Source organism: Desmodus rotundus, chromosome 8 (genome assembly GCF_022682495.2).
Source record: "Desmodus rotundus isolate HL8 chromosome 8, HLdesRot8A.1, whole genome shotgun sequence".
In the NCBI taxonomy this organism is placed as follows: Eukaryota; Metazoa; Chordata; class Mammalia; order Chiroptera; family Phyllostomidae; genus Desmodus; species Desmodus rotundus.
In genome coordinates this window covers 121,064,696-121,086,149 of record NC_071394.1, presented here as the reverse complement: position 1 = coordinate 121,086,149, position 21,454 = coordinate 121,064,696, and the positions used below count along the sequence as shown (strand labels likewise).

Below are 21,454 nucleotides of genomic sequence, written 5' to 3'. Positions count from 1 at the left end.
CTGTTAGAAGCTGATAATATCCCCAGTTCCAAGCATAGGAACTGATGCCAAGTATGTTTTTAATAAGACTTTGTTACATGAATGAGCAAAAACAGAGATCTTGGGGAAAGATCTATGAAATTCCATTGGGAAAAGAGCAACTTCCTATATTGAATTTGTCTAGCTAAATAAGTAGGATAGGAAGAAATATTTATGATTAGCCCGAAAACTATGGTTAAAGCACAGATCATTATGGAGAAATAAAGGTTTAGAAGTATAGTGTTTTAGTATATTTGTCTATTTATTTTCTGAAACCTAAATTAGTTGAAAAGAGATTAGGGTTTTGCTATATGATGATAAATAAAAATAGCTAAAATTATTAAAAAGAAAATGGAGAAGATCGTGGCAAACAGGACAGATGGAGACTTAATATTGATATTATAATGAGTTCATGGCATTGATTTAAAAATCAGAATCCAAATAGATAATTGGGCAAAAGACATAAAAGTATATACATTTGATAAGAACTTTGGCATATGCTGCGTTAAGAATCATATAAAATGCTCATATCATTTGACACAGTAACCCTTCACTTGGGGCTTTATTCAAAATAAAATTGAAGCAAGGATAATGCTGTAACTATGAAGTTGCTCAGTGCAACAATATTTTTATATTAAAAACTGGAAATAATTCAACTCCTAATATTGAAAAGTGGTTGTATAAATTCTGTCATATCCATTTGAGTATAATATGCAATAAACAAACTCCTTGTCAATACTCGGTCATGCCAAAAGTACCTTTGATAAGTGGCAATAGCAAATTACAAAATTATCTCTTACCTCTGGAGTACATATGTGTTTAAGGGGAAGGTCTAAGAGAAGACCTGGAAGAGAGTGGGTTTCGTGGCGTGTTTTTGTCTTTAGAATTATGTTTCGGAATTAATTAGAAAACACCTTCTGCTGGTGTTGTGACAGTCAAGGTGGTAAGACAGAGCAGCGGGGACAACAGTGGACGTGGGGTCAAAAAGCCCAGCTCCTGCCCTTGCTTGCTTCACAATCTTGAGCAAATTTCTCAATCTCGGGAAGTATAATAGCTACGAGGGCTTTTGTGAGTAGTAAATGAGACGACAAAACTGGCTGAGTGTCAGTTGAATAAAGTTAGCTGAAGGTAGTGAAGAAATCAATGATGATATTTTAAATGGATCAGAATAAAATAGCAGATACTGTATTATTTAGAGACCCAAAGAAGCAAAAATAGGTACCACTGAATGATTTTTAAGTGGTTTCCTCTGAAGAATATAGCTAAGAAAATAGTGAGTCAGAAGCTATTGTTTTTCCTTATACCAGTCTTTTATCATCTTCTTTTTAAAATTACTTTTAAAAAGGAAAAAAGATAGGAAGGGAGGGAGAGGAGAGAACAAAAGAGAGAAAGAAAGAAAGAGAGAAAGAATGAAAGAAAGAAAGAGAGAGAGAGAGAGAGAGAGAAAGAAAGAAAGAAAGAAAGAAAGAAAGAAAGAAAGAAAGAAAGAAAGAAAGAAAGAAAGAAAGAAAGAAAGAGAAAGAGAGAGAGAAAAGGAAGGAAGGAGGGAAGGAGGGAAGGAAGGAAAGGAAAGGATCCTGAAAGATCATAATGCAATCTACTTGGAGATGCCAGATGGACAAGACTGTTCTAAGACCTAAATCTTCCACTCCCACCTTCTGATGCTAATGTGTGTGTGTGTGTGTGTGTGTACACATTTAATAGGGTTTACTTTTATCTTATGTTTTAACTTTTTTAATTTCAACTTACATAAAAGTTTCAAGTACAAAAATTGTACAAAGAACACTTGTACATTCCTTACCCGGATTCGCCCATGTCTACATTTCCCTCTACTTGCTCCATCACTCACCCTCGCCCCCACCCCTTGTGTTCTCTAAACCATCCAAGGGTTGCGTATCTCATGGCCTTTACCCCTAAATACTTCAGTGTACGTTTCATAAGAATAGGTAGTAGGAATGTGCTCTTACACGGCCCTGATAATTTTAATATTGATTCAAAACTTTCATCTACCAATAAGATTTCATCTACAAATAATATTCTTCCTTTTCTAGGCTACCTCCCTGCAGATTCGGAACCTTTTTCCCTTACTTCCCCCACTCTAGTCTTCCGTCAGCCTCATTTTCTCCACTTGTTTTTGCTCTCCATTTTGAAGTCTTTGTTCTGTAATTACTTGAGTGATTCCTGGAGCTTAAAACACAGACATGCACAGACACACGCTTATAAGTAAAAACCGAACCAGATCCGTCTTGGGTGGAAGCCTGTTGTTCCTCCGCCTTTCCAAAACACCACTGGCCCTGTTGTTTCCGTCGCTGACCCTCCTTTTGAAAGATGAATCGTGTAGATATGTTTCCAAGGGTTTAACAACCATTTTTCTTTTCTGTCCCTTTTCACTCTGGTTTATAGTTTGAAAAAGTACCAGAAGGTCCTATCCCTCCATCTACACCCAAGTTTGCATATGGAAGAGTTGCTCTGAAAAAGGTAAGAAAAAAAATAACAGAAACATTGAGAGTGAGGAAATGGAATTTAGCTGTTGGGAGTGAAAGTGTTCCACTGGGGCGTCGGCTCGTTACTTTTCTGTGAATTTGTTTTCTGTGAGACTGATGGGGAAGATGATGTTTCTGGGAACACGGGGGCACCGGAGGTGAGGGTGGGTGCGCGTGTTGACAAGGTGAGCTAACGGGGCACGAGGAGTCGGGAGGGGTTCTAGATCATTCAATTACCAGTTATCCACAGCAATCCCAGAAACCTTTGTGGGAATAACAGGCCACCTCGTTGTTCTGGCTGATAAGGTTCCTTTTTATAATTCACCTTTATTTTAGGAGGTTCTCAAAAGCCACAGACGTTTTAATAGGTCTTTGCCCTAAATTATACACTCCCATCTCAAAATCGTGTGCTAATTTTTGTGGTCTGTAATCTATATGGCAAATGAGACATCGGGGGAAAAGGTAGAAATCAATCATAAATAAAAGTTACAGACATTTTATTCTAGGAGAAGAGAAAAAGAGAGGTTGCATTTTATAATCAGGAGTGACGTAAGCCAAAGTCACTTTGTTTTGACCATCTGTCTTCAGGTTTTCCCCTTTTATAATCCCTAACTCCTACATGTGTTAACTCACAAGAAAAGAAAAAGAAAAAAAACACGAGCAGTTGCATATTTCTTACGAATCTTGATATTCTAAAATAGCATCATAAGTTTTTATCTTTAAGCAAAATGCCAAACACGATTGTATGATTTTTTTCCATTCATGAAACCCTTTGATATTATGGTTGGTTGAGTTCTTGTAACTTTTTCCACCTAGTGTCAGATACGTGTGTTACATTCTACAAAGAACGCGGTTGGCTGCTCTGCCTGATACACATCTTTCTTTAGATTAATCAAACCTTAATCACAGTGGCAAATGGAGCATCTCTGACTTCTTCACTGCTATTGCTACTGAAGGAAAAGTTGGTTTGTTGGGTTTAGAGCAGTGAGGATTTTATTTTTGTACAACAGAGAATAACTGCAGATGTTCAGTACAGCATCGCTAAAGCAAATCTAGCTTGGCGTCAAAAGCACATTCTGTTTGCTGTGAAAGAAAATTGTGTGAGCAGAAAAGGCTTTTTGTTGTTAACTAAATCCTTGCAGTTTAATAGAGCAAATCAGCCTATAAGGGAAATAAATTTATATAGAACTTAGTTGCACAGGATAAAACCTTTACCAGGAGTTGTGTTTGTCCACGTGGGAAGGCATCCTCGTGAGTAGCTGAACTGATAAAATTGTACTTAAGATTTTTTATCCCAATGCTGCACATCAGCAAGGTAACCGTGGAGAGTGCTTATGCAATTCCTCACCAGTGTTATTGCCGTGGAGAGTCCTGGGTTTAGAGCCAAACCTAACTGCAAAGCCTGGCTCTGCCATCGCTCAAGTGAGCTTCTCTGAGTCCCCAGCTTGGGGACCATCATGCCTTCCCCACCGGGTACTTGTGAGGATTCAGGGAGGTTTGTGTGTAAAGCTCTGTCTCCCTTGGAGTTTGAAGAGCACCCAGTGTTGGGTAGCTGTTACCGTTGTTGTCGTTGCACCAGAGTAAGCATCCTGAGTTGCCAGGGTACACAATCGTTTGGACTGAATGTGTGTGTTTGTTGAGTGGCTACTATGTACTGGGCTTTGGGTGATGAGCACAGTACAAACCCAGCCCTTTTGGAGCTGACAATCTGGCAAAGGGATGCAGCTGGTAAATGATACAGGCGTGGAAGATACGCTGCAGACAAACGCAGAGAGTGCAGTCACGGGCACTTCTCTGCGGGGTGTTGGGGAAGGCTTCAAAGGAGGCAGCCTCCAAGCCTTGGGTTGCATTTATTTTAAGAGCCTTCAAAACACCAATCCAAAAGAACCTATGCACTCCAGTGTTCACAGCAGCACAATTTACAATAGCCAAGTGCTGGAAGCAAGGTAGGTGCTCATCGGTAAATGAATGGATCAAAAAACTATGGTACATTTACACAATGGAATTCTATGCAGCAGAAAGAAAGAAGGAGCTCCTACCCTTATCAACAGCGTGGATGGAACTTGAGAGCATTATGCTAACCGAAATAAGCCAGGTGGTGAAAGACAAATACCATATGATCTCACCTTTAACAGGAACCTAATCAACAAAACAAACAAGCAAGCAAAATATAACCAAAGATACTGAAATTGAGAAAAGGCCGACAGTGACCAAAGGGGAGAGGGGAGGGAATTTCAGGGGGAAAGGGGAAAGGGTTTGTAAGAACAATTATAAAGGACACATGGGCAATAACGGAGGCTGGGGTGGGGTGGTGGAAACAGGAGGGAGGTGGGGAGGGCTGGGGGTTAGGCTGGGGTGGGGGGAAAAGGCAGAGAACTGTACTTGAATAACAATAAAATTAAGAAAAGAAAAAAAACAAAAGACCCTTCACGGAACTGCTAGAGATGATTGAAAGTGACTGGGGAGCAGTATTGAGTGGAACTTGAACCATTTAGGTTTATTTAGGGGGTTGGTCAAATCCACTAATAACTTTGCTAATTTGCAAAGGACATTTTCGACCAGGACATTCTCGATGACCAGGGAGGGGTGCACGGGGAATGAGCGAACGCTGCTTTTGTTTCTTTTCAGTTAAAGACAGTGGCAGAATCTCTGAACATTCTCTCTCCCAAGGGGCCTATAAAAAGCCTGTATCCCTTGACATTTATCCAGGTGAAACAGGTAGGCCTTCAAAGGTAATACTTTTTTCTACTTGGAAAAATGTGCTTTCTGTGCTGCCTTGCAGTGTCATTTCTCCACACAGGGACCAACATAGTACGCAGATAAGTCAGACCCCCAGTAACCTAACAGTGGGTTTCCTGGATCTTTTGAGCTTTAAGTATTGCACATTAGGCCAGTTTTTTTTTCTGTATTTCCTCCATCTCTTCTTATTCTCACTCAAAGAAGTTGTAGCTCAACCTGTTTTCAACATAATTGTGTACTAGCTATAAATTGAGTGCATTTCTGATCTAACTAATCTTTGTTACTAGGTACCAATGGAAACCCACTATTTTTATACTCAAAAATGACAATTTAACTATTTGTCCGTAGTTAGTTCAAAGGTTTAAGGACTGTGTTTTTACTACATTAGGTTCGTAGAGATTCTTTTTCCTGCTCTGGAAGAGGACAGGAACAAGCACGTGGTGTGGTGTGTGGGTGTGAGTTTAATCTGCAGGCACTGGCCCGCCTTTCATATAAGGGCTTTCCCAGCTTTTTATGTTGGAAAACGTCAAATCTAAAAGAGCCGCGGGAACAGTGCAGCCAACACCCCTGTAGCTGCTTCCACCTGGCTTCTCCGAGTGTGACAGTCACCTCACTTGCTTCCCTTGCTGTGTGCGTCTGCCATCCGCTTGTTTATTTACCATTTGAGTTAGTTGTCACCATCGTGGCACTTCCTTCCTAGACATGACAGCACGTATCTTTTGAGAAGAAGGACCACATGACCACATGTTATCCTACATGACCACAGTGTAATGATCACACTTCAGAAATTTGACACGAATGCCATCCAATGATCTAAGATGCATTCCATAGTCAGGTGTCCCGGTATTCCAGTAATGTCCTTTTATAGCTTAACTTTTTCCATCCAGTTTCCAGTCTGTGATCTTGCATTACATTTAGTTATAATATCTCTTCAGTCCCCTTTCATCTGAAACTGTTCCTGTGTGTGTCTCTCTCCCTCTCTCTCTCTCCTCTGTCTCTCTCTCTCTCTCTCTCTCTCTCTCTCTCTCTCTCTCTCTCTTTCTCCATGAACATTTCTGAAGAGGTCAGACCAGGTATTTGGTAGACTGCCGCTTACCAATTAGATTCAGTGACAAAAACATTTTTGGCACAAACACGACAAAGGGTGATGTGTCCTCGGGTGCCCACGAGGTCAGCTTGTCCCTTTGTTACCATGTTAAGTTTGATCACTCGGTGGGGATCTCAGCCCCGTTTTTTAAATGGGGCCCCACTTTCTGAGGAGATTGGCTTCTGGAAAGCCTCTGAACAGTGAGGTGATAGAATAATAGCACACCTAATCTCGGTTGAGTGCGTTTCGTCTCCCGTTACTATGCTTACACTTGTAACGTTTTACAAGTTTTATGAGAATGTTTTATAAGGGACTGTTTTTACACTTGTGAAGTTTTACAAGAATGTTTTATTCCAGCAAATGTGGTATGCAGTAAATAAGATGAATAATTAAGCTCCCCCCCTCCTTTTTCATTAATATTGGGCCGAGTTGTCTGTCTAATTTGAGCACACACCAGCTGCATGCATGTCTTCACCTGTAGAATAGAACGTGCCTTCCCGCCCGGCGGGGCCGTGCTACCCATGGGAGGAGACGCGGACACTGGAGCAGCTGGAGCCTGCAAAGTGAATTCCAGGTTCACGTAGAGACACTTGTGGTCTTCGCTGTTTCTCAGGCTCCCTCCGCTTTCTGATCTTTGACCGAGGCAGTGCTCTTGGATTGGGTGGGGCTCCCTGAGCCCCGGCTGTTTCGGGTCTAGAGCAAGGCCGCAAACTGTTTATTTCCAGTGAAACCCATGGAGGGCACAGCTACAGGAAGTGGGGTGCAGCCCTGGTACGTCCCCCGCCCCCCAAGCTCAGAGGCCTGAGCTACACCTTTGCAGGGAGCATCACAGCTTCCACTCCCCTCTGGGGGGCCTTTCACCAAGTTCTCCTTGGCCTCTGAGTTAAGACTAACCATTCTGGTTCCTTTTAAAAGAAAGAAAACAGATAAATGGAGACTAGGGAGCATCACAGCTTCCACTCCCCTCTGGGGGGCCTTTCACCAAGTTCTCCTTGGCCTCTGAGTTAAGACTAACCATTCTGGTTCCTTTTAAAAGAAAGAAAACAAGAGATGAATGGAGACTCGGGGGTCAGGGAGGGAGGCATCCTGGGCTTGAATGTTCAGTGACGGCTCCAGTCAGTCCTTGCCTGCAACACGGGAACACAGGTTACCATTTCTTTCAGCTCCTCCAAATCCCCTCTCCACTTACCTGGGGTGCACTGCCCTGCTTTTCGGGCCCTGGACAGGAGGAACTTTCTCTCTGGTCCCTGAAGGATCGTAATTTGGATTCTTTTCACTGACTCAGGATGTGGCCCAGCTCGCCCTGGCACATGTCCAGAGCAGAAAGGTCTCTCCCTGAGGCTGTGGGTGCTGTTGCTGCTGAGGCCAACTGTCCGGGGCCTCCCTTTCAGAGCAGGGACACCAGCACCTGGAAGTGTTTTCTGACTTAGCAGCAGGTTACCCCCGTGTCTCACTGTCTCCGTTTCCCCTGCTCCTCCACTTGAAACAGTTTCTGATTGACTCTTGTTTTGCATGTGAGAGCAGGTATTGCCCAAGGGCCTGGAAAATGTTTCACTGAACACTCTTGGCTTTGCTGTTGTTTGTGTCTTTTGTTTGTTTCTTTGTTTGTTGTTTGAGGTGACAGAATATATGCGATAGGATCCCCCCTAGTGATTCAGGGCAAATCAATGAACACGTTCCAGAGTCCCGTTTGAAAAAGATGGAAAAAGATATTTGATAAAAGTCTCTTCAGATTCCTTGAAGTTTGCTACTGTGGTAGTTACCCCATGATCTAAAAATTGAAGCCAGCCCCCTACTTTCCGATTGCATTTTTCCCAGAGCCTGGGAAAGCTGTCCATTCCTTATGGTTTTAGAAATAATCACTTTCACACAGATCAAGGGCAAATGAGTTCTCTTAAGATGAATAGCAAAAAATGACGAATTTTTCTCCCATCCTTTTCTGACCAGTATTTTGGGTTTGTGCTGTACCGAACCACGCTTCCCGAAGACTGCGGCAGCCCAACCCCCCTCTCCTCGCCCTTCAGTGGAGTCCACGACCGGGCCTATGTCTCTGTGGATGGGGTAAGAACTGTCTCAGAGATGTGTTTGTCTGCCCCAGCAAGGGGGGGTGTGGTCTGCATTTGGCAGCACACGTTCAAGGCCTTTGCCCACCGTTCAGCCTCAGGCTCTGCCTCTTCTCACAGCTGGCCCCATCGTGGCTGACACGGCCTCACCCACGCTCCACCTGCCCGAATCACCCCCTCCCGCATCTTAACCTGGAGGGCCGTGCTCAAGGCCCCACCTTCTCGGAAACCTTTCTGGTCTCCCCAGTCCAAGGCCATCCTCTGTGACTAACCACCGCATGTCACCCGTGTCTTCTCTGCTCCTGGAGGAAAGGGTTCATTTTGTACCTGCCAGAGTGGTGATTCATTTAAGGAAAGTTATGTTCTGAAGGACTGTTCATGATGGTTATAGCGAACATCCACAAAGAACTTTGCTTCATAACACAGATGCATTCCTCTCATTGAAATATTCATGCGAAAGAACACATGAAGAGATTTGCCTAAGAAAATGTGTTCGGAAAATTTTAAATTAAAATATTCCCATTATATTGTCATCAGCCGCTTTATCTTCCGTGGGAGCAAGTTCCTAAGGCTTCGTGTGTATACTGATGGCGATTGTTTCTTGGATTCCAGTTTAGGAATTGTGTTAGTGAGTTGTGGTCAGGAACATTTTTTTATAATCTCATCTTTTAAGCCATTAGGAATATGTTGCTGCTACAATGCCTGTTGTTTTTGTTCATTCTGTTATATAATTTTCATGGTAATGCATTGTATCAGGTATTTTGAGGTGAGAACACTCCACCTAACTCTCTGATTTTTATCTCATTTATTTGATTTTTATCTCCGCTCACCATTTTGTTTAGAAGCTTTTTTTTTTTTTTTAATGACTGCCTTTTGTGCTGTGAGAACACAAAGAGGTCCTGTAATAGGAATCCTCCCCTGGAATTTTTTGGCTTCCATTCCCTTCCTATTCAAAATAGACACAGAGCAGCCCTGGCCGGGTAGCTCAGTTGGTGAGAGTGTTGCCCTCGTACACCAAGACTGCAAGTCCCATCCCCGGTCAGGGCCCATACGAGAAGCAACCAATGAATGCGTAAATAAATGGAATAACAAATCAATGGTTCTCTCTCTCTCTCCCTCCTCTCTCTCCCTTCCTCTCTCTCTAAAGTCAATTTTAAAAAATAGACATGAAGCAAAACCTTCCCGAGCAGAGGAAACCAGTCTAGACCTTTCCTTGCTCAGAGCTGTGTCTGGTGACTTTCCTGTTTAGAAAGCCAATGACTGGGACAAAGAGGCCATCAAAACATTTCCTCCCAAGTCTGGTGACACTTCAAGGAGGGAAAACGAACGCTGAATTAACTGAGCAAACTGCCTCTCTGCTGATCTGCTCACGTTAGGTAATTCTCCTTTGACATTGAACCCACAGGTCCCCCAGGGAATCCTTGACCGAAGCAATGTGATCACTCTGAACATAACAGGGAAAGCTGGAGCCACTCTGGACCTTCTGGTGGAAAATATGGGACGCGTGAACTACGGCCATTTTATCAATGATTATAAGGTAGGACCAGCCTCGCTGTTCGGACTGAGGTTCAAAGGTTGGCAGGACTGTGCCTAAGCCAGCCAGGAAAGTTTTGTAAATCTGCTTTAAAACGCTCACACATCATTTTTTCCCCCTGCAGCCCTGTTATCATAGAAGCAATTCTTAAAAGCACACACACGTTGTCTAATTTGATGAGTGAACCTACCCTGATTTGTTTTGCAACCTAGAAGTTGGGTTATTTTGAAGACCTTATTTCCTCTGCAGTTGATGAGAAAGTTGAGCTTTGCAGACAGAACCCTTCCCTTGAGTTTCAGTTCAATCATCCTGTAGAAAGAAATAGAAGAAAACCGCTCCACTGTGCTCTGCCTTTGCTTACAAAACCCACCTAGCTCTCAAAAGGCACTCCCTTGCCAACAAAGCCAGCCGGCATTGGGGCTGCACTGTTTTCTGGGTACGCACGGTCCACGACAAACCCTTAACTCCGAAGCCTTGGGGCACTGCCTCTGTGCCTCGGTCAGTTATTCTGTGCCCAGGCGTCTACTCCAAATAGGTTTTCCTCACACGTATTTTTAGGGCATTACTCAACAAAGATTTGCTAAACTCATACTCTCTCTATACGAGTTGCTCCGTGTGGTGCTTCGGAGGATGCAAAGATGTCGAGGTAGCTCCTTGGCTGCCTCACCATCTGCTAGAAGACAGGAGGCTGCACCGAGGGAATGATGGCACCACCCGGTCTGGCACAGGGCAGTGTCTGAGCTATTTCCTGACCCTCTGCGTGGCAGCTCAGAGGGGAAGCAATGATAGTAGGGCTATTCCCTGAGTAGAAATGTCCCTGTTACAGGCAGTAAGTAGTGGCCTTCCTGACTGGCTCTCACCATGGAGTGAGAGGGATGCTTATGTAGTCTCTGGGTCCCCAGGACCCAGCAGAGAGCCTGGCACACAGCTGTCTGGTTAACCTTTACTGAATTACTCAAGGAGCCATTGAGGCTTGGTAGTGAGAGATGTCCCGACACAAATCTGGGCTCTCACTAGGAATGGATGTGTTCTCCCATACAAAAGGCCAAGAAGGGGAAGTTAGATGAGCTGTCAGCAGAGGCTCCAGTGTGGCGGCCAGTGCCATGGACACCTGCCCCCGGCCCTTGCCAGACAAACAGAGCAACTTCAGAATACACGTCCAAGGTTCACCCTCATCATCACTGCTCTTGATGTGCCTTACGGATTCAGCAGCCCCCTTACCCACAGTTCCACACTCCACAATTGCAGTTATCCACAGTCAACCATGGCCCGAAAATACTACATGGAGAACTCCAGACACAAGTCCAGTTTTAAATTGTGTGCCAGTCTGAGTAGTGTGATGGAATCTTATGCCGTCCCACTCCATCCTGCTCCATCCTGCCCCATCCTTCCCAGAACATGAATCGTCCCTTTGTCCAGCATCTCCGCGCTGTGCTGTCTCCGATATCAGATCAACAGTCACAGCAGTGCAGTGCGTGTGTTCAAGTAACCCTCATTTTACTTAATAGTGGCCCCAAAGCACAGAAGTATTGATGCAGACAATTTGGATATGCCAAAGAGAAGCCATAAAATGCTTTCTTTAAGTGAAAAGCTATGTGTACAAATGCATAGGGACAAACATAGTTTCAAGCATCCACTGGGGGTCCTGGAACAAATGCCCCATGGATGAGGGAGTCTACTATATCAAAGTATTCTTATGTATTTTGTCTCATTTAGTCCTTACAACAGGTCGGTGGACTCGGGTGTGATCACCCTTGTGAGTGCTGCTGAGGAGCTTAAGGTCAAGGCTTGTTTGCTCTGGGTTGTATGTCAGGGGCAGAGTCTGTCCCCTCCCTCCATCTACGGGGAGCTGAATGTCCTTTTGCATTCCTCAGGTTCCATCTTTTCCACCATTCATAGCAATGGCTCTGAATCAAACACTGAAATCGGGGACTGGGGTTAAAGCTCTAGTGGCTCAACCCCCTTTCTGTACAGGCAGAACTCGGAGCCTTTTGTGGGGACATCCTGGCCTGCAAAGGAGAGAGAAAGCTTGGTTTGGGGAACCACCTCTTCCCAGGGAGATGTGATTCTTCCTAAGCCAGGTCTGTGTCACTTTACACATTGTTGGATCTCGTTTACTGCTGGTGTTTCATATCCCAGTTTGCTTCTCCCAGGAATTCAGGGCTGGAATGCAAAGACACTCAAAGCCTTTTCCTCCCCGCCCCAGCTCATTGCCCTGTTTCCCCTTTGCAGGGTCTGATTTCTAACCTGACCCTCAATTCCAATATCCTGACGGACTGGATGATCTTCCCACTGGACACCGAGAATGCAGCGTACCACCTGGGGGGCTGGCATGGCAGTGAAGGAAGCTGCCCTGGTAAAGCCTGTGCCCCCAGCTCATCGAACTATACAGTCCCGGCCTTCTATGTGGGAAACTTCTCCATTCCCAGTGAGATCCCAGACCTGCCCCAGGACACCTTCATCCAGTTTCCTGGATGGACCAAGGTACGTGACCCAATCGAAAGTGTTTGAATTCAAGCCTCAGAAGTCTGGTGTTAAGTGTTTGAGAAAGAATCAAAAAGAGCTGCTAATTAGATGCCATGCGGCAGTTTGGGGAGTGGAGGGTTTTCTGTGTTCGCGAACCCCCTCCTTGGGAGTGGGGCCATAGAAGGTCTTCAGGGACTCAAAGGCCGGCCTAGAAGTGGCGTCATCTACCCCATTTTCATTGACTGACAACTTCCTTTCATGAAAGATGGCTTTTCTGCTTCCTTCAAGAAAACTCATAGCCCCTTTGGATATTGATTATGAGGGGCACTTCCTCTTTATTCTGAAGAAAATCTGGCCCAGGCAAAGGGGTGACTCTCTGGGAGAGTCTGTTTTTCTTTTGTCCACACCCACCCTCAACTCCCATAACACACCCCCACCTTTGCAGCCCTGTGCCCAGGGGGCATCCATCTTTATCTGTATGATCCTCAACTCCTTTTTAGCTAGCCACTCTTCTTTATTCTTTGAAGACATTAGTATGTCTTCCTTCACTGTCATTTGCTCTACTTCAAGTCCTATTTTCAGCTTAGATAATCTTACCATTGCTCAGTTCTTCATTCAACAGAGTTCTTTGCCGTGGCTACCATGTCCGACTTTGTGCTAGGCACTAACAATACAGGGCGAGGCTCAAGCAGGTTTACAGTTGTGAGTATGCAAAACACAGAGCTTATTTTTGTATTAGTCCTTATTATTATTGTATTCTTTTCCATACAAACAACTGGAAACTTCCTTTTGCCCCACCCTGTATATAAAACCACAGATGGTCCTTGCCCTCGGGGAACTTACGGTCTAGGTGGGGAACAAGAGCGAATCAGGTAATAACCCAAAGTAAGGGGTAAAGCTATAGCTGCAATGGATACTAAGAAGAGATAGTGGGAGTTGATAATAACTGGGGCATTTGACCTTGTCAGGGAGATTAGGGAAGCCTTACTTGGGGAAGTGATGCTTGAGAGATGAAGAATAAGTAAGAATTAACATGGCAAAAAGGAGAGGGGAACGTGTTCCAGGCAGAGCAAATAGCGTGTGCAAAGGCCATGTGCTGAGAGGGGAAAATGGCGAATATGAGGAAGGGTCCACATGTGTGAAACACAGAGAAAAGGGAATGTTGTTCAGAGAAGAGGAGAGAAAGTGGGTAGAGACCAGATTGGATAGGCCAATTACATCACATTACAGTTTTGTTTTGAGAGCCACTGAAGCAGGACAGTGACATGACATGATTGTGATGTGACTAGCGTCTCCCACCCCCCCCAGTGTGCTGACTGGGCGGGGTGAGGGTATGTGTGAATTCAGGGAAAGTGGATCATAAGCTCCTTGAGAGACTGGGATGGTGGTAGCCAAGATGGAGAGAACATCAACTATTGGGGAGATATTTGCAGTTAAATCAATGAGATGTAATGATGGATTGGATGTAGGTGTTTAAAGAAAAGAATCATACCCCAGATGACTTAGGTTCCATACTTGCTGCTGGACAGGTGGTACCATTTACCAAAAGAAGAAATTTCGGAAGAAGACCAGCTGGGACAGTGAGATCATGAGTTTGGACTTGGACAAGCTGAGTTTGAGAAGCTTTGGAGAACAGCTCTGAGAAGATAGTGGAGGAGGGCTGTTGGATCTATGGGCTGGGAATTCAGAGAAGGGGTCCAGGCTGGAAATATGCATATAAGCTCATTTGCATATGGGCGTTGGTTGAAGATGTGGGATGAATGAGGTTCTCTGAAAACAGAGCATGAGGAAGGAGAAAAACAGGATCTAAGGCTGATCTTTGAGAGACACAAAGGTGACAGAGAGTGAGGAAGAAAGACCAGAGAAGTAGCAGGAGAGCGGGCCTCTGTGCTGCATAGAGGACAAGTGGAGGGGAGGCAGAAGCACTGCTGCTGGATTCAGCAGCAAGGAGGTCCCTGGGACCCTCTGGCAGTGCTGTGCCAGTGAAGCATCTGCCAGCCAGACTGCACGCCCTGGAGGAGTGTAGGGTAAGGAAATGAACACGTGAACAAAAGTATGGACACTTGAATGCAAACATTCTTTTTGAAAAGTTTGACTCTGAAAAAGAAAAAGAAAAAATATGTCGGTGGCTGGGAGAGGAGAGGGAAAACATGTGCATGGAGTATGTTTAATAAATGCCTTTTAACACTTTTTGTTTTTTAAATGTTTATGGGAATATATTTTCATTATCATTCTGTTGGAATATTTTCTAATTTCCCTTATTATCTCTTCTTTGACCCATCAAATATTTAGAAATAGGATGTTTAATTTTCATATATTTGTGGGGGGGGTTTCTAGCATATATTATTTTTATTAATTTCTAATTTAATTCTGCTATAAAAGTTCTAGATGAAGGAGAAAAATATGACCTTGGGTTAGGCAAAGACTTCTTAAAGACGCCTAAAGCATGATCCTCAAAGGGAAAAATTAGTGAATCAGGCTTCATTAAAATTAAAAATGTTTCCTTTTCAAAAAAAGTCATTAAGAAAATGAAAATCCAAGCCACAGATTGGGAGAAATTCTTTCCAAATCATATATCTAACAAAGGATTTTTATCTAGAATATACAAAGAATTCTCACAACTCAATAATAGGAAGACAAACAACCCAAAGAAAAATATGGGCAAAAGACTTGAATAGACATTTCACCAAAGAAGCTATGCCAATGACTGATAAGTACATGAAAAGTGATTAACAGCCAACATCATTAATCATTGGGGAAGTGCAAATCCAAACCACAGTGAATTACCACTTCACACCCACTAGAATGGCTACAGTTATAAAAGGTGGACAATAACAAATGTCGGCAAGGATGTAGAGAAATGGGAACACTCCTACATTGTTTGTGGGAATGTAAAATGGTACAATGGGAATGTAAGATAGAACACAATGTGTAAGTCCCTTGAAGTGTTAAACAGAGAATTACCATTGGACTCAGCAGTTCCACTCCTAGGTATATATTCAAGAGAAATAAAAACATGTCCACCCAAAGACTTAACTGTGAATATTCATAGCAGCGTTATTCCTAGTAACCAAAAACTGGAAATAATTCAAATGTCCATCAACTAATGAATGGATAAATAACGTATTCCATACAACGGAATAGTACTCTGCAGTAAAAAGGAACAGACTACTGGTCCATGCTACGACGTGCATAAATCTGAAAAACGTTACGCTAAGTAAAAGAAGCCAGGCATAAAAGACCACCTATGGTATGATTCGATTTATATGAAATGTTTAGAAAAGGCAAATCTATAGAGACAGAAAGTGGATGAATGGTTGCCAGGGGCTCACGGAGCAGATGGAGGGTGGCTGCGTGGGTGTGGGCTTTCTTTTCGGGGTGATGGAAATGTTCCAGAATTAAATTGTGGTGATGGTTCCAGAATCTTAAATTTATTGAGACATGTTTTATCACCCAGCATGTGTTATATTTTGGTAAGCATACCTCTAGAATTTTAAGGTGTAATATCCTCTCTCTGGCCAGGTGTTTCTCTCCCCCAAACTCTCATGCCTCCCAAGCCTGCTCTTGGATATTACCGACGACCCGAAACTTTCCACCATTAAGGCTATAGTTCCTCCCTATCCAGCCCAGACATCATCACTATCCTTTTTTAAGAGCCATCAATCACTGGGCCCCTTTGCTCTTCTCTGTTTCCGTGCTTATCCTCCATCTTTAGTGGGTCTCCCATTGGCCTTTGCTGGTTCACTGGTAGCTGGGGACTGCTAGGGGACCTCTCCAACGCATTCATCAGGGCCTAGATCCTCTCTCTGACTCCATCCTCTGGAGGCCCGCACCTTGCCCAGGAGTCCCTGGACTGTCTCTTCTGCTTCCTCAGAGGCCCTTTCTAACCTTTATCACTTGCCTTAGGCCAGTTTATTCTTCCTCCCACCTCCTCTGAGAACTCACCCTCCTCCACTGTTATCAGGTGTAACTCCTTTGTTCCCTCAGCATCCTGTCAGACTTATCTCTACCTCCACCCTCACTTCCTGCCCAGTGGCCTCTAGGAGGAAGTCTAAGCTCTAAATCCCCTCCCCACCTTCTTCCTCCAGGCCAAGATCCTGTTCTCAGACTTCCTCCTGCGGTGTCAGCCTTTCTGTCTTCTCTGCCAAGTCCTGCATTGCAGCCAAGCAGTGACGTCTGGGGTCTCTATGACCTAAAAACAAAGTGAAGCCCTCCTTGGGTGTCCCCACTCTAGCCAGCAGGCTTGTTCTTATTCCCTTGCTCCCTCTTCTTCTCCCCTCCTTCCTTTTCTCCTCTGTCTTGGTGTGCCGCTGTGTCTTCCATTTCCCTTGTTCATGCTTTTTCTTTCTCTCTCTCTGCGCACCTAGCCATCACATATTCATCTGTCAAGACTGACATTAACTCCTCTAGGAAACCTTCCTAGGCCCTTAATCCAAGAAAGGACTGGCCCTGTCCTCCTGCGAGCTTCTCTATGCCCCACCTGGACTCCGGACCATGATGCTTCATCACTTAGGTTGACAGCTCGGTTACAGCCACTGGGTCATAAGCTTCACGAGGGGCATTTTTTAAGTGCCCAGCGTATTTACCATCCTGCCCACCTCCTGGGCCTGGGTGCTCTGTAAATGCTTTCCGGCGAACAGGTACACCAACGCCTGTGCTGCTGAACCCTGGGCAGAAAACAAATGGGAGTGCTGAGGGGCTTTGCTGGGTGCTGTGGATACAGGGCCAAGGCAAACGAGAAGACCCAAACCCAAATCATTGCTCACTGAGTGGTATCAATTTAGTGCCTTAAGAGAAGGAACTTTCCAGAAATGTAAAGGAGAAAGAGAACCTGTCTGTTACAGGGATTATCAGAAGGGCTGAGTGGCTCGGACAGAGCTTGAAACAGACCTGAAGGATAGAAAGCCCTTCATCAGAATCAGGGATTTTTGTCAGGGAAGGAATTTCAGGAGGGAGAATAGTAGAAGCAAAGGTATAGAAATGGAAAAGCAGGGGACATTTTGGAGGTCAGAGGCGGTTCACCTTGGCCAGGTCACATAGGTGTCACACCAACAGTCCCAGAGCCATGCTCCTCTCGGCAGCTCAGAAACACTATCTCCATGATCATTAAGAGTGGCACATGTGGTAGGATGTTATATCATTATCTCCTGTTTGCAGATGAGCAGATAGAGGCTCAGAGAGCTGGGTGTCTAGTATAAGGTACGGAAGTAGGTGGTGGAACAGCTCCCTGAGCCTCAGGTCTGTCTGACATGAAGGCAAATGTGAAAAGGCAGGAAGGCAGGTAGCATTGAACAAGGCCTCAAAGGTCAACGAGGAGCTTGGGCTAATTATCCAGGCAGGGGCTCTTGACTGATTTCATCAGTCGGATGAACGGTCTGCGCCTTCATATCAGGAAAGTACATATACACGATGTTTGTGAACGTGTCAGAGGGTTCAGAACCCCGAAAGTCCATCTAATCCATATACCCACTCAAAAACTGGTACATAAATCATCACACCAGCATTATCCAAAATGGCCCAAAGTTCTTCCAGTCAACATGGAGACGTAGGTAGACACGCTTCACCTCCTCACGCAACCACAAGAATTAAAACTAACTTCAAAACAAATAACACCCAGAACTGCCAGAAAATCGAACTGTATGGAAGTCAGACAACCAAGGGTTTAAAGAAGCCACATTCATCCAGATGGGTAGGAGGGGCGAAGAGTTGGAGTCAGGGTGGACAGGTGGGGAGACATGGTATGGCACAGAAAGGTGGTGGCAGCGGTGGAACAGGTGGTCCCATATTCACGTGTGATGGATAAAAATCAGGAGGGATACCTCGATAGACAGTGGTCCCAGCCCCAGACCAGACCGCACAGGGTGCCAGCGCTGGGAACATAAAGCTCCATAACTTCTGGCTATAAAAATCAGTGGGGGTTAGGGCAGTAGAAGAAACTGCTGGTTTCTCCATAGAGTCCATTTAAAGGGCCCACGCAGATTCAGAATGTAAGCAAACCCACCCACTCTGGCATTCACCACCAACACAACAGCTGGAAGAGCACCAGTTGCAGGGGAAGTGGGTGAAGTGACTAGAAAGGGGCGAGTGCCAGGCAAACCTCCAGAAGCCAGGCAGTGGCACTGTTCCCTCTCCATCCCTCCCCACACACAAAGCCAGAAAGTGGTGAAGCGGGTTGCCCTGTCCTGGCAAATACCTAAGGCTCTACCCCATACAACTTAACAGGTACACTAAGACAGGGAGTCAAAGCAGCTCTACCTAATACACAGAAACAAACACAGGGAGGCTGCCAAATGGAGGAGACAAAGAACTATGGCCCAAATGAAAGAACAGAACACAACCCCAGAAAAAGAACTAAATGAAATGAAAATAGCCAGTCTATCAGATGGAGAGTTCAAGACACTGGTGATAAGGTTGCTCAGAGAAGTCACTGAGTAGGGCAACAACATAAAAGAAGAAATGAAAGTTACATTAAGTGAAATAAAGAAAAATCCACAGGGAACCAACAGTTAAGGGAAGGAAGCTGGGAATCAAATCGATGATTTGGGACATAAGGATATGTAACAGATAATTACAAAACACAGGAACAGATACAAGGTATTTCAGGTATAACCCACGTATAATGCACATCCTTATTTTTCCCTCAAAAATTTGGACAAAGAGTGCACATAATACGTGGCAAGCATACGGTACTTTGATTTAGTGAATGTAGTCATGGTAAGAGTGATTCATGAGATAAAAAAATCACTTCTGATTACTTTGGCTTTACTTGAGTCGGATGTGGCTTTCTGGCTAAATGCCTGAACCTGAGCTGGGATTTCAGTGGGGCGATCAGGCATGCTTTGCTGTATCCAGGCAACACAGGCCAGCATGTGCCTACACAGAACCCTTGTCTGACTGCAGACTCCCTGAGATAGGCTGTGCTTTATGTGTGTTCCACCAGTGCAGTGACATTTGGGCTGTTTACCTCTCCTCCAGGTGGGTGTGGATAAATCTCATATTAGTATCTCCTGCAGCCTTCCTGCATGGTTTAGCCACTTGTGGGTTTCGGTGTGTAACAGAGCATGCCCAGTGTCTCCTCACCCAGGATGAAGCTTTTAAATCAGAATCAAAATAGAACACTGACTAAAAGCAGTTTTATTGTTAAAGGCAAACATTATCTCTTTCAAGATATAAAAAATCATGAAATAAAGAATTCATAACAAAGAACTGACAAAAATCCCTTTTGTCACCAGTCCTCTCATGAGGCCTGGTCACCAAGTGATTGGAGGGTTGGAGTGTTGGGATGGGGGGCTGGAGACGGAGCTCTATAAAAACTCCAGAACAAGGAGACTTGGAGAGCTTTGGGTCAGTGAACCACCCAGGTGCTGGGAGGTGCACCTGAAGAGGGTCAGAAGCTCCACATCCCACCCCCACACCTCGCCCTATGCATCTCTTCCATCTGGCCATTCCTGAGTTGCATCCTTTGTAATAAACTCATAAATGTACGTAAAATATTTTCCTGAGTCCTGTGAGCCATTCTAGCAAATTATTAAACCTAAGGAGGGGGCCTGGGGAACCCTCAATTTATAGCATGTTGTTCAGAAGCACAGGTGGCTTGGGAGTTGCCACTGGTGTCGGAATGGGGGCCGTCTTGGGGGACAGAGCCCTTTAACTTGCGGGATCTGACTTCAGCGTTAGGTAGATGGTGTGGGAAGTGAGTCATTGGACTCCCAGTGGGTGTCAAAGAATTGGAGAGCTGGTCAAAGTCAAAGAAAACATCTCAGAGAGAGTGAGGTGGTAGCAAATGCAGTTGAAAAGATGGTTTTGTGGCCTCACGTACCAAGGAGTTTGGACATGACCTTGAGAACTTTGTAGAACCAGGGAGGTTTTAAACATCAAAGTCTGTGAATGGATATGGCAACAGTGTGGAGAGTGTAGCAGGAGAAGTGCTTGATGACTGACTGTGGGAATGTCAACATGATAGACAAGAGCAGTGCTGGCAGGGAAACATCACATTTATATTCTCCCTAATTGTAACTGTAGTAATCCCGTAAGAAAGGGGGGACTTGGGCGGTGGTAGAGGGAGAGAAGTACAAGATGTGCATAGAAAAGAAAAGGCAGCCCTGGCGGGGTAGCTCAGTCGGTTGGTTGGAGTGCCATCCCAGTGCGCCAGGGTTGAGGGCTCGGTCCCTGGTCGGGGTGCATTCAGGAGTCAACCAACGAATGCGTGGATGGGTTGAGCAATGAATTAATGTTTCTCTCTCTTTCATCAATATATAAAAATTTAAAAAAGGAAAGGCAAGACTTGCTGAAGGGTTAGGTGTGGTGGTGGAGAAAACGAGTGAAGGGGGGGCGGGGCTCTCAGTGCCCGAGGCAGGGGAGACTGGGGGGAGCCGGTGAAGGATCAGGAGCTCTGTTTCCGATGTGTTCAGGCTCAGGCACTTACTAATCAGTCAAGAGAAGCTATGTATTCTTGGCCATCAATCCAAGAGGTGGCCGTAAAATCTGGAAACATAGCAAAACAATAAACAAAGCTGCATTCAATACAATGAAATAACATCGTCTATGTTTTCAGACCTTGTGGCCATCCTGTAGAACCTGCCGGTCTTTATGAGTCTGTATACATCCGGGGGTGGGTTTAAGGTAGGTGAAAGGCAGGTGTTCCACGCTCGTTGTGGGACTGCAGAGGTGAGGAACCTGTCCCAGGTTTGCTGCTATTAGGAAAAGGTCACAACCAGTGGAACTAACTCTGAAGCTGTTCCTGCCAAGGCCACCAGCGCCTACGTGATGGTATGTTCCCCAGATGTTTCTCAGGCCTTGACCTCTTGGCATGTGACATCTGACATGAGTAACCACTCCCTCCCTTGAAACGCTTCTCCTGCCTTTTGTGACCACACTTCTCTTGGTTTTTCTTCCCTCAATTTGTTCCTTCTCAGGCTTCTCTTTCAGTTTCCATGTTTCAGACCTCAGGGCTTGATTCTAGGCTCCCTTCTTACACTTTCAAGAGATGTTATCCCCACAGATGTGCTGGTAACACCCAACTCAGCATTTTTGAGGACCTGGAGCAAAACATCCAACCACCTAT

General features: G+C 44.8%; 1 protein-coding gene across 2 annotated transcripts in view; it reads left to right on the top strand.

Moving 5' to 3' along the window:
• Positions 1-21,454, top strand: part of GLB1 (galactosidase beta 1) — a 76,002-nt gene that overhangs the window by 44,903 nt on the left and 9,645 nt on the right. For both annotated transcript variants that reach the window (XM_053929514.2, XM_024565751.3), the window contains exons 11-15: positions 2,422-2,496; positions 5,130-5,219; positions 8,275-8,388; positions 9,796-9,927; positions 12,157-12,408. In XM_053929514.2, coding sequence (XP_053785489.1) covers positions 2,422-2,496; positions 5,130-5,219; positions 8,275-8,388; positions 9,796-9,927; positions 12,157-12,408 — 663 coding nt within the window. The remainder of the gene's footprint in view (positions 1-2,421; positions 2,497-5,129; positions 5,220-8,274; positions 8,389-9,795; positions 9,928-12,156; positions 12,409-21,454) is intronic.